Source organism: Antedon bifida, chromosome 4, assembly GCF_963402885.1.
Source record: "Antedon bifida chromosome 4, ecAntBifi1.1, whole genome shotgun sequence".
Lineage (NCBI taxonomy): Eukaryota > Metazoa > Echinodermata > Crinoidea > Comatulida > Antedonidae > Antedon > Antedon bifida.
Genome location: NC_136229.1, coordinates 25,228,380 through 25,242,567, shown reverse-complemented (window position 1 = coordinate 25,242,567; position 14,188 = coordinate 25,228,380). Strand labels below are relative to the sequence as shown.

The following is a 14,188-nucleotide window of genomic DNA, read 5'->3' as shown; positions in this document are numbered from 1 at the left end:
TGTTTTTGGTAGACAATACATCTTTAAACCAATATGTTGTATTTATATCATTTATGAGTGAACTATAAGAAATATTGAAAGTTTTATAATATGTAGTATTTTTTAAATAAATCAATTTTGTACAAAAGTTGGGAGACGTTCATTGCGCTTTTTTTAAAACGAAAGTCCTACGGTAAAATAATATAAGAATTATTTTTCATTCACATTATTGCGAAATAATCCATATGACGAAACAATCTACAATTTGTTAGTTAGTGGCAGAGCCATATATATAATTATGGCTCTGGTTAGTGGAATGTAACACTGCCACCTCGCAGCCGGGGGAGAGATGAGCTGAGATTTCTCTCCCCAGAGGGAGTCATCGAAAAACGTGCGAGTTGTCGCGAGAAAGAAAGCTGGGCAGATTTTCGCGTGCAATATGTGTATAAAACAGTCAATTTAAAAGCCTCCATACAATAAATATACTATATTTAATTAGAGTAGCTCAAGAAAGGCTTGTTTGTTAAAATCTATTTCAGGTGCATAGTCAAACAGCACTGGTGCCATGAATTTGCAACATATGTGTAGGCCCGTGGGGGCTAGAGTGATGTCTGCAATGTTTAGGAAACTCACAGCAGCAAGAGGGCCCCGCAGCCGCCGTTGTTATTTAGAAAGCAACCTGATATCACGGCCTAGCTGCTATCTTCGATTTATATCCTCTTCATCATCGGCGATGACAAATATACCAAGCCAGCCTCCGGTTCTGTAAGTAATTTTATTTATGCTGTGTTTTCTAAGAAGGTGCGTGTACAAAAACAATATTTATGATTATTTTAAAAGTTGTTTAATACTAAATAGGCCTAGCCTAGCTAGGCCTATCAACTGCAGGCTCAGGCCTAATAATAATATTAATAATTTTATAAATGACAACTTAAATCTCAAACATATTCAATCCAAATAATTAGAATAAAAGATTAACTAATAACTAATTTCTTCTTCTGCAGATTGGAATGTCTTGAAGATAAGATATTTGACATTTGTTCAGATGCCAACAATACTCTTTTGATTGGTGATTTCTTTAAGGTATTTAATTTTAATTGCCAAGCCTAAATATATATAATTGTTTTATTCCATAAAAAAGTAAATAAATGTAAGTAGGTACTATAGATAGAAGATAGAAATAATATCTTCAACATCATTCATTGTCTTCCAAAATAACCATCTTCAATAGTCATCATTGATTTTACAAAAAGCAGCAAGGTCCCAAATTCATTTTAACCATTAAAACACATTCAGAAAACCAGACCTATTAGGAAAGCCCAAGGGGTGTCTTGTATTAGGAGAGTTGACTGTAAATATATTTATTTACTTAAATTATAAACCATGTCTTCATTGCCCATGTAACAAGTTAACTTGTATGAGCAACTCTGCCAAACTTAAGTTTTATATTAAATTTAAGTGAATATTTAGTCACTGCTTTCCACTTTTGTTTAGTCCAAATATATACTGTATATTCACATTTAGTTTCGTTTGTTACAGTTATTAAAAGAAAAAGGATTACACTTGGAAGATCCGCGCCTTCAAGAATCGATCACCAAATTCAACAAAGTTGCCAAAGATCAAAACCTTCATCACAACACCTGTTACATTGATAAAGACGAATTTAAAAAGTATAGCTACAGTATCTTGTTTTGTTTTTTACAGTAAAACACTAATATTAATAATAAATGTCCCTTGAATTAGGTGTCCCCTGAATAGAATTATCCCCTGAATAGGGTTGTCCCCATAATAGGGCTGTCCTCATAATAGGGTTGTCCCTTTAGCAGGGGTGTGTCCCCTGAATAGGGTTGTCCCCTAATAGAATTGTCCCCTTAATAGGGTTGTCCCTTGAATAGGTGTTTACCAAAGGAAGTGTTCCGCTTTATTACATTGTGATGTAATATACAGTCCATTTTTATTCAAAATTGAATGCATTACAGTATATATTTCATGTAATGTTCAGGAAATGGTAAATACTACTTATTCATCATATCCTTTTTTGATATTTTCCAAATTAGTCACCTATCAATATTACCATAAGGCCTAAATTGTACACACTCAATTCGGTTGACCAGTGTAACAGTTGAAAATTATGTATGATATATACGAGGAGGCTCTGCATCCTTTTATACATTATTCAGTACTACTACTACAGTATACAAGTCCCATAACAGTAGCTTACCTATGTAACTATTTTTTTTTAAGGGAAGCTGTTAAATAAATAAAAGTATGTGTGTTTTGTTTCTAGCTGTATTACAGACAATATAGTGTTGATTGGGAAAGCTCTCACAAATAAATTTATTATCCCGGAATTCAAAGATTTTAGTGAGCATCTTTCAACGATATATGAAGATGCAAACGGCAACTCGTCTGGGAAAGTAAGTTTCTACAGTATAACTGAAACTTTATTTTTACCCAGGCTATTACTATTATTAGTATAGTTATTTATTCATGAACAAGAAAAAAACACATTATAGAATACTAAAAATGAATTGAGAAGAAAGTAAAAACATAACTTAAACTCATAAAATAATATATAAATAGACAAATTAATATTGAAAATGTGGAAGTTTTTTAAGTACTCATACTAAAGCTATTTGTGGGTAAATTAAACCCAGTTACAGTTACCCATTGAACACCCTTCCAACCCAAGCGCCTGTCCCTATTATTTTCTATTTTGGTCAGCGATGGTTGAATACTGTATGACATACTTAATCCCTCTGACTGGCATGAAACTTCCAAGTAGTAGCATATGGTGTATTCATAGTTTTAAATTAATGTTTGACATGATGGAGTTTAAATTTCTTTATAACAAAAGAGATTATCTCAATAAGTTATTACTTTTTCATTCACTGCAGTGGCAATATTTCACAGCAGGGGGTAACTTGGAACAGCCATAACTGATCAGAACGTCATTCTATGACAGAATTACTTAAATTATGTAATATCACCATATATTTGTTCTATTTTAAACAAATTCTATAAAAATATACATTGGTTAAATGTTTTCCATTATTAAAATCATTTTAATTCAATATTTCTAGGTCGCTACATATATTCCACAGTTATCTCGGCAAGACCCCGCCCACTGGGGTGTGTCTGTTTGTACCATTGATGGGCAGCGTCACAACATTGGCAATACCAGTCTGCCCTTCTGTCTACAGTCTTGTTGCAAGGCACCGGCTTATGCATTGACTGTCACAGAAAAGGGATCAGATTACGTACACCAACATGTGGGATTTGAACCTAGTGGCAAGCCATTTAATGAACTTGTTTTAAATACACAAAGTAAGTATGGAGTATTGGTGTCATCTCCATGAAGCTTCGATGTCTACACTATCAAACTATATGACAAAAAAATGTGCCCATATATAAACATGATGATGTCATACTGTATTAGGGCACATCACACTTTATTTGTCAAACTAGTTTGATAGTGTTGACAGAGCTTAAAGGATGGAATGTATATAATTATTATATTATTTCCAAAGGCAAAATACTGAAAAAATGCCAATGCTGTGGGTATCAGTGGGTGGATCTCAATGGAGATACAAAAAAAAAAGTGAAAAGCTAAATCAAAACGATAAAGTTAAACAGCTATATATATTAAAATAAAACATATTATCATGCATCATTCACTTGAATTACAGAAGTAATGAATAAAACTAGATTTGATGTTCCATATTTGCACAATAACACTTATAGAATACACACGTATATGATTTGTATTTCCTTAAATGACAAGAAGCTTATTTTTTTATTTAATCAAAATTAAACATGAATTTTGAATTCACAAAGCTCTACATTTTCAATTGATAATGCTTGGGTAGCATCCCCATATTTGTTTATGCCGATACTGATCAATCAATATAACCAAACATGAGCATAGGACATACCACTTATCTATTAATATGAAGTGTCTCTTATGGGACTACCAGTCATAAGCTGTGTAAACATTAAACTTTTTTTACTGTCTATCTTCAAGTACATCATTCATAATTATTTGTTGTATCATTTCAGATAAGCCTCACAATCCATTACTGAATTCAGGAGGTATTTTAATATCAGCCATCATGAAGGTAAATGCGAAATTGGTTTGAATTATATATTACAATCTGCTATCATGTTTTGTGTTATATACTGGAATAAATGTTTTTAGCAGAAACACAGTGAAAATTAAGGATGCTTTGAATAGGCCATTTTTCAGTTTTAATAATGTTATTGAATTTCAAAGGAAAAAAAACGGAAAAAAATAAAAATTTAATGATGATGATTTCACTTATAAAAAGACAAAATAAACGATAAAATTTAGCCAAAAACCTGGAAAAAGTCCTTTAAATTACAGGTAAATATTTTTTTTATATATATTATGTGACATTAAAATGGCGTATTAAAAAAAATTGTATTTTTTTTTTTAGGATAGTAAACATAATAGTATAAAAATTGTGGTTTGTTTATTTTGTGACATTTATTTGAACATTGTACATGACTAATAAAACAAATATTGATCAGAGTTTTATTGTTTATACAACATTATTAAATATAGTGTAGATTCCATCTCACTTTGTAAATACTGTTTTTCATATTTTATTGGGAACCGTATCCGCCTTATAATTTTTTTATAACTTTCCTTATCTTGTATACTAATAAATGTTATTTGTTCTATAGTCTAATTGGAGTCCTGCTGACACGTTTGACTTTACTTCTAAGCAATTCAGTCGTTTAACAGGAGGAGAATTTATAGGATTTAGTAATGCAGTGTAAGCTTAGTATTTATATTATTTATTAAAGCACTTTTCGAACAATATTATTAATAATTAAAGATACTGTAGAATCCCTATAAAGGCCAAAGTACACAGACGATTGGTAACAGTAAGCGCAAAACCGTTTGTACCACATAGAATCTGTACCTTTCTATTTATAAGAAATAACATAGATTCTATATTTTTGCTTACCACTACCGCACGTCTGTGTAAATTTGCCTTTAATTTCATAGATTTCATCCGAGTAATAAAAGAGTAATAAATCATATTATATATTATATTAAAGAGAACTTTTCAATTCTATTTATTTTAGATTTTTATCTGAGAAGGAGACGGCATTCCGTAATCGAGCTATCGCCTACCTCATGAAAGAGTACAATGCCCTACCTGATGATTCCAGTGTAGATGAGATCCTAGATTTTTATTTTCAAGTAAGCAACTTTTAAAATGACTTCTCCTTATAAGCAGAGCACCCAGCTAACAATGCCACTACTTTTTTTTCAGCATATACAACAGTACTCTAGTATATCCGTAATATGTAAACAACTAGTAATTTAATGTTTTAATGAATTTGTTTTTACACGTTCTAGTTATGTAGCATTGAAGTGACTTGCGAATCTGGAAGCGTAATTGCAGCTACGTTAGCCAATGGCGGTGTCTGTCCTACAACAGGTGAACGTGTTCTTGATCCAGCAGCCGTACGCGATACACTAACTATCATGTCATCATGTGGGATGTATGATTATTCAGGTCAATTTGCATTCCAGGTGAGTGGGTACCAAAAAAGGTTCTCTATTGACCCATGCTTTCCAAACATTGACAAAATCATTGGGTTTGGTATCTTCCATATGCCCCTCCCGCATCCCTATTTATAATTTGTTAATATAATATAATCATGTTTCTATAAACTTTCTACCTGGTCAATTTGCCAATGTTATACCGCCTAACCCCTAACCACCCTTGTCCAACCCCAAACCCCCACCACCCTTGTCCAACCCCCAACCCCCACCACCCTTGACCAACCCCCACCACCCTTGTCCAACCCCCACCACCCTTGTCCAACCCCCCAACCCCCACCACCCTTGTCCAACCCCCATCCCATGCACATTTTCTGCTCAAATTGCAACCAAAAATGTGCTTGTTCTGAAAACATTTTTAATTTCTTCTTTACAGATTGGGCTTCCTGCTAAATCTGGGGTTTCAGGTGGTATACTGGTGGTAGTGCCAAACGTGATGGGTATGATGCTTTGGTCCCCACCATTAGACAGTTATGGAAACAGTGTTCGTGGAATTCATTTTCTGAAGGTACAGTATTCATTATTTTCTCAGCAATAAAGTACTACAGTACTGTGTTGTGTTCCTGAAGTTTAAATTGTTCATTCATTGAGATAATGAAAAATTTCTTTTTCAAAGTATACATAGTGAACTCAGAATCTATTCTCAAAATAATAATATTGCTGCTGTAAATCAAATGGCAGTTTAAAAGGTTTCTTTTTATCATCTCACTTCGACATCGTGCTCCCTCTAGTTTTATATTAAATAAAATATAATTAATTTTTTTAAAGGACCTTGTCCGCATCAACAGTTTCCACAATTTTGACAACTTGCGACACACAACTAAAAAAATAGATCCAAGAAAATCTGGAGTTGGAAGCAAGGTAACTACTATACACTATTTCATTTCACTTATTGTTTTAACTAACAGTCAGCTCTCCCAAATCTCGAAAATAATGTTGCAACTTAATCCCAATTCATAAAGCCTTGTACGACCATGCGTGTTGTCGGACATATTATACAACCCCCGATGCTATCTCAAAACGATTCATCTCGTCGGGAGACTCAGACAACCCAATGAGTCTGACTTGACAGGAAGTATCGCTGGTCCTCATCGCATGACTCTGTCTGTCTTGCCATATTAAGTTGTCTTGGTATTTGGCTTTTAGTGTGTGTTGGCTATATATTTAATATATAGCCAATATTTAATTTGTATGATTGGCTGATTTATTCCATTGGCAAGTTTGTTCTTTGTGTATTTTTTCTCAGCTTTGGTCAACTAGAAAAGATCCGCAAACTTCAGCAGTAAGATGTTTAAAATGCTTTTATTTAATGTTTGTGGCCTGAGTGTATTGTTTGTGGCCTGAGTGTATTGTTTGTACTTGGGCTAACAAGTCTTTCCCTTTAAGAATTCTGGCATGTTAAAATAATTACATTTTTCTGATTAGTTGGTCAGATGTTTTGCCCTACCTTGATTTCATTGTACTGTGTATACACAACAATTGTGGTGATAACTAGCTGCATAATTATGGGAGCTGCCCATATTGTTATAATAATAATCAAATGACTGGGGTAATAATGTGAAAATAATGTGAATGAGTTAAAAGCTTTCAACATATTGAAAGCTTTTATGCTTAATATTTACATTGAGAAAAATGTAACCTCCAGATCACTACCTCTACTGTAGACCACCAATCTTGTGCGCAGGTGGCTTAGGGTTCGATTCAAGGCCAAGAAAGCAGTTACCAACATGATGATAATTCAAACAGTACAATTACATCAGGGTAGGGCAAACAACTGACCAATTACTTTGAGAGCACAAAGAATTTAGTAACTGCAGCTACGGTACTTGCGTGCATGTACACAATGAAAATGATGTTGTTCTAACCATAAAATAATAATTGTTACTCTTTTTTCGAACACTTTTATTTGATTAAGTAATATCACTCTCTAAACATTAACATTTTAACAGTAGACTGGTTCTTCCCCCATCACTTCAATGTTTAAACACCTTGGTTGTAGTTCAGGGATTTTAACTTTATAAATATTGCATGAGTGGGTTTGTTTGTACTAATATTTATGTTGTGTGCTCTTCAGGTTATAAAAATATAGGATATTTTATTAATGTTTTTAAATGTTGGTACACCCACCTACGCTATATTGTACTAACCATGGTAACTAATAATGCATGTTAGCACTCTTGGGCCAGGTGTGTTGAGGTTCTGTTGAAGTGAAATGAGTTCAACATGTTTATGTTAATACATAACTCCTTCTGTGAGACACCCCTATACTGAATTATAATTCATATTTTAACACTATGACCAACCCCTATTGAGGAGAAACCTCCGCCCTCCCCCCTCCCATTAATGGGACACTTTTTGTAGACCAACAAGTGTACCATTAATCTAATCTAACAACAGGATGCTGAGTTCCGGAGATTAAAGGGTTTATCTGTGGCTGTGACACGATCAGTTCCACATTCCTTAACAGACACAGCACGCCGCATAGAATATTTACATAGTACAGTACTGTTGGTCTTTGTTGCAGCCAGACATAAGATCAAAGGACTGTATACAAGTTCCTATCTTGGCAATGCGAGCTCAGTGTCCTGTTGTTAGATTGCCTTGGTTGTATTTTATACTTTCCTCCTTGCTTCGTTTTAAAACTAATTACAGCTTGGTAGCCTAGTATGTTACTTATTAAATTAGCTTGAGTATGTGATATTTTGTACTCTCTGGGTCTTTCTTTCACTTTTTAAGAGTGTCAATGCTTTTCATTTTCAGGGTAGTCGCATCGTAAACCTGTTATTTGGTGCATACAATAATGATCTGAGTGCAATGAGACAGTATGCCTTGCAAGGCATGAATATGGATCAAGCTGATTATGACTTGCGTACAGCTTTACACATAGCAGCTGCTGAAGGTTAGTTGTCTGTGATGGTTGTGGTCACCATGGGCAGATCCAGGGGGTGGGGGAAAATGTATTTGACATCTATTTTTGACTGTTAATATTAAATGTTAGCGCTCCCCACCTGATCATTATGATTTTAATGATATTGTTTGTGATCATGTTGATAACTGATTTTTAGTGAGTTTGAATGAGCTGATGACTATGGTGGCATTTATTCATTTCACTTTATTTTATACTTCATCTCCATCAACAATACATGTAACAGTAATAACAAAAGGTAGTCCAAACTAAGCATGAGTTACGAACTTGATTTTTTGTATGAACTGATTGTATAAACCGATTTTCTCATGTTCTTGAAATTTATTGGCATCTGGAGCTTTTTGTGACATTAAGGCTTGATCATTCTTAATATTGATGGTTGCAATGTTGATGGTTGTTGTGATGAAAGCTGATGATAATGTTTATAGTGTTATCATTGTTATGGCATTGTTGTGTCTTGTGTTATTGTTTTATGTTTTGTTTTTTATGTTTGTTGTTTCTGTGGTTGTAATAGTGTTTGATAATTATATACTTAAATATATTAGACTATGTTATGATATTGACAGATTTACTACTACAGAACAATCTATCCATGATATTTTTATATTAAAAATATGAACATAAATATTCTAGGTATTAATAATTGTCATTTTTACATTAATATTATTGATTCTTGTTTTACACCATAATTAGGTCACAAAGACATCGTGCAATTTCTTCTTGAAAAATGCAATGTTGACCCATGTCCCAAAGACAGGTAAGCAATTTAATATGCCTTTATCGTTAGACACATACCTGTAGGTAGAATTTATTTTGATAGAACATGAGCCATCAGGATTGTATATGCCAAAGGCCTATAGCAATAAATGATGATGTTAGATAACACAGATGTGTTGTTTATTTAACGCCGATGTGTTTATATTCCGTATTCTTGAAGATGTGCAGGGCGGCTGCTGTGTAGACTTTAAACTATTTTAACTGCCTGTGGTTTCTAAAAATATTAAATATGTTGAAAGCTGTATCTAAAGTTTATCAACACACTATATTTTATACAACTTGTAAATTTTCGATCGATCTTTTTTTTTTATAAGCAAGGCTAGAAGTTTTTCATTTTTAACGTCACTTAAGGCTCTGTCTACAAACTAGTTTTACAAAAAATGTGTATTGTGCCTAAATATGGTAGTGTTATGCCAAAATATGGCTGTGATATGATAACATCATGTCCATATATAGGCACATCACATTTTGTTGTCACATGTTCTCCTTTTGGACACTTCTCTTTAGGGGACACTTTCCAGTAAAATAAACTCTAATCCAACCCCTATTCATAGGACAACCAGATAACGGGGCCAATTTGTTGGGTCCCGATGGTGGTCCCTTAATAGACGTTCTATCGTAACATACAACAATTTTATTTTTAGATGGGGATTTACACCGCTTCATGAAGCAAAGCAGTGTGGACATGATCATGTTGTTACAATTCTTGAAAAATACACAACAAAATAAAAAGCATTTAATACAGTACAACCCCTCCTTTTGGACACCCCTATTCAGGGGACAATTCCCTGTGAAACGAACAAGGGGAAGTATACTGTACATTTCAACCCTATGGCTAACAACAGCTATTCAGAGGACATTGTTAGGTCCTGAAGATGTCCTCTTAATAGGGGTGCTACTGTATCCAAATCTTGCAGTTATAATAACTGTAATTAACTACAGACCACACCTTGCATTCTACTGTATTCCATACATGTTATAATATTATATTAGTAGCTTTCTCAAAAAGCTTTAAAAAACACCATTGAATATACATACATACATACGTTAATAATTTTAATGGTTTTTAAACCTTATTTGAACTTATTTAAATCTCTTCTTTTGGACATCCCTATAGTATTCATAAGACATCCCTATTAAGGGAATGCTTATAAAATAAATGTTTTAACACTATGGCCAACCCCTATTCAATTAAAGGGACACCCCTATTAAAAAAGGGATATACTTTATCGGGTCCCAGTAATACAATACACATCAATTATTCCATATTCCATCAAGTTATCATATATATATATATATTATATCAATAATATTGATTTGCAAACTACCAACTACCTCAGGGGTTTTATAGTGTATAACTATAAAAAATAATAATTTGCAAAATATGTGAACTTTGACCAATTTTAGCGTGTTGTGATTTGTCGGACACAGTGATTCAAACTACATTAGTTTGTTCAATAAAGACGTTAAAGCTTGGTTCCCACTAGAATAGACATAAGCCGTAACGCAAGCGAATTGACCAATCACAAGGAACGGTTCGAATAATCCATCGCATGGATTGGTCAATTTGCTTGCGTTGCGGCTTGCTTTGCGTTCTAGTGGGAACCAAGCTTTATTATTAATTGTGTTTGATTAGCCAAAAATAATATTGCACTAATTTCACAAAACAAACCAAACTATGTTTTTTGTGTGGTTTTAAATGTGTGTTATGTTTGATGTGCTAAAATAGTGCCCTGAAAATAAAGTAAATTAATAAACAAAACAAAACACTTTTATTCGTTTAAACGTATTCACTAATTATTAATACTATTTTATAATATAACTATTTTTAATTTTAAACTAATAATTATAATATACAGATATACGTTTTTAGTATATTTTATTATCATTTTATATATAACATTTTTTGAACTATTTATAACTAAAATATTATTTGTAAAGTCACAATTGTAATATTTCGAATTTATGTAAAAACACAACATTAAATATTTTTAAGGTACTTTTGCAATAACGATTTAAGAATAAGAATTGTGTTATTATTCCATTGTAGTATCCATTATTATTAACATTATAGATTAGTATAGGCATATGTGATATTTTAATTGATTATCGATTATCCCACCTAGTTTCCCTACAGTAATTTAACGTACATACAGTGACGATACTTCAGTTGCGCTACGTGGTATTAAAGCTCGGTTTATACTAGGACGCAACGCAAGGATTTCTTTGTGTAGATTCTTGTATGACGTGTTTTGTAATAAATGTTTTAGAATATAATGTTAAATTGTTGTTTCTATTTATGTTTTTGATTTAATAAACAAAACATAAAACGTACATAATGTAGGCCTACTAATGTCTTTGTAAATAGGCCTATGGAAAATATTACATTACGTTAATGTTTTGCGTTGAATGGTCGAGCGGCAGTGACCCGTAAACCCGACCAATTCTGGTGGTAGAACAAGTCTTTTCAGATTGTACGCAACCCATGTGCACATTAAACAGAACCTAGTGCATCTTTCGGAAGAGTAGATAGTACCCAAGTGTACTGGCCCTCAGCTTTCAGGGCCTAATCCGAATTTTACATTTTTGAGGAAGGAGGGTTGCGACATAAATTAGGTCGCTCCAGCTGAGGGAAATTCAGTAACCTCAAAAATGAAACGGACGGAAAATATAAAAGTACTTGGCTGTACCCATTTGGTATTCCAATTTCAAAACGGATGCTATTAATTTTACACTTTATACACTGTTTTGCCATTAATGCCGCATTATCAAACTCAATTTCTGTTATAAAAAGACGGTGTTCATATGGTCTCTAATATGTTGACATTTACATTTAAGTTGTGATTGGTCAAATTACCAAGTGGCACGTAGTCCTAGTGATAACCAAACTTTACCAAACATGAGAGCAATTACAGTAATCTAAAAAGTCGTCTTTTCCATACTTTTGAAACGCGCGTGATTTCTATGTAATATTGAATGAATTTCAAATTTGTTTTTTTTTCTAAATACGACTATTTAAAAAAAATGTTATATATTTTTGTTTAGTCACGCGACTTAACAAATTAAAGGCAAATAATACACAAGGGCAAATAAAACATTGTTTCACGTCCCATTATAATTGCGTTTGAAGTGCGTTTAGAAATGCGTTTGCTTTGGTTGAAATTGTAACATCGGTTTTGTAATTTCAGAAACCTATAATAATAGTCTCTTCTGTTTCTCTGTATATACAATGGTCTGGCTGAATACCAAGAAGGGTATAGATAAGTTACTGCGCCGCCAGTCAATCACCCCTTAAGTCTAAAATAGCAGCTGCTAAGGTTGCGAAAAAGTCATTGATAAAAATAAGATAGACAAATCATACCAAAAAAAATAATTTATAAAATTTGTTTAGTTATACGAACTATTCTAAAACTAAAATCTTTCCAATCTTGTTACATTTGTTTGTCAACCGTCCTCGTTATTGAGTAGGCCTACATCAGGGCGTCATCGTCCTCGTTATTGAGTAGGCCTACATCAGGGCGTCATTGACTGATTTCAGTTGACATACATTGTCTTTTCGTGAGAGACCAGCAATTGATGTGCTTCATATAGGCCTAGGCCCTATATATTTTTCAATGTTTCAACATTTAAATATACAAAACAATAAAGTAATATAGTAAACTAAGTTGAAGCCCTTATCAGGTACCGTACTCTCCTCCCGAGCTAGCTCATCATAGGCATGGGGTCGCTCTTGTCCCTGGTCGGATACTGCACCTAATGTACCGCATATCCGATTACCCTTTCTCATACTTAGCTGGGAACGACAGAAAAACATGTTCGAATAAGTCTTAGTTTACTTATTTATATTGATTCGTTGAACATATCACGGCTGCAATGAGGGTATTGTAGAGCAGCCATTGTACATTAAAAGTTGACGATCAACGAATTAAGAACGTAATATCCACAGGGCTGAAAAGTAGGCTACATCACCAGGGAAGGGTACGGTAGGGATGTGGTCTTGCTACGGTAGGGATGTGGTCTTGCTACGGTAGGGATGTGGTCTTGCTACGGTAGGGATGTGGTCTTGCTACGGTAGGGATGTGGTCTTGCTACGGTAGGGATGTGGTCTTGCTACGGTAGAGATGTGGTCTTGCTACGGTAGAGATGTGGTCTTGATACGTTAGGGATGTGGTCTTGATACGTTAGGGATGTGGTCTTGCTACGGTAGGGATGTGGTCTTGCTACGGTAGGGATGTGGTCTTGCTACGGTAGGGATGTGGTCTTGCTACGGTAGGGATGTGGTCTTGCTACGGTAGGGATGTGGTCTTGCTACGGTAGGAATGTGGTCTTGCTACGGTAGGGATGTGGTCTTGCTACGGTAGGGATGTGGTCTTACTACGGTAGGGATGTGGTCTTGCTACGGTAGGTAAGTGGTCTCGGTAGGGATGTGGTCTTGCTACGGTAGAGATGTGGTCTTGCTACGGTAGGGATGTGGTCTTGCTACGGTAGGGATGTGGTCTTGCTACGGTAGGGATGTGGTCTTGCTACGGTACGTATATAGGATAGTGGTAAGAGTGGGGCGGGGGAAGGATCATTTCTTAAGAAACAGCCTGGGTCGGTCATCGTACCAGAACCCGTTGCATTGATAGTTCTGTAGGTCTTATGGTGCACGTAGGTGTATGATTGGTGGTAATTCTTTTAATATCTTAAATGATTGATGATGTGCTGAGTGGATGTGAATGTTGTTTATGTATTGCACCAAAGTTTGCTAAACATTGAGATCAATCATGTTTGTAAACCATATGTTACAAAAAAAACCCCTTATCATTGATTACTAAAGTCCTCACCATTGCCTTGCGCGTGGCACGCGTAGGTCTATGTAATTGTTCATGGTATCATCATTTGCAATCCCCTTGGTTGATTTTGCA

At 34.3% G+C, this 14,188-nt stretch overlaps 1 protein-coding gene across 2 annotated transcripts; it reads left to right on the top strand.

The window, feature by feature from the left end:
• The first annotated feature begins 382 nt into the window (after window positions 1-382).
• On the top strand, window positions 383-10,159 carry LOC144841471 (glutaminase kidney isoform, mitochondrial-like). Of its 2 annotated transcripts, XM_078697805.1 has the most exons (15): window positions 383-744; window positions 984-1,062; window positions 1,519-1,649; window positions 2,267-2,396; window positions 3,063-3,306; window positions 4,039-4,097; window positions 4,687-4,778; window positions 5,095-5,212; window positions 5,372-5,548; window positions 5,955-6,086; window positions 6,347-6,439; window positions 6,825-6,860; window positions 8,339-8,477; window positions 9,198-9,261; window positions 9,926-10,159. In XM_078697805.1, the coding sequence occupies exons 1-15, from the start codon at window positions 545-547 to the stop codon at window positions 10,008-10,010; spliced, it is 1,779 nt and encodes a 592-aa protein (XP_078553931.1). In that variant the 5' UTR covers window positions 383-544; the 3' UTR covers window positions 10,011-10,159. The 2 variants fall into 2 exon arrangements, with proteins under 2 accessions (XP_078553931.1, XP_078553932.1); XM_078697806.1 differs by lacking the exon at window positions 6,825-6,860.
• Window positions 10,160-14,188: the final 4,029 nt, after the last annotated feature.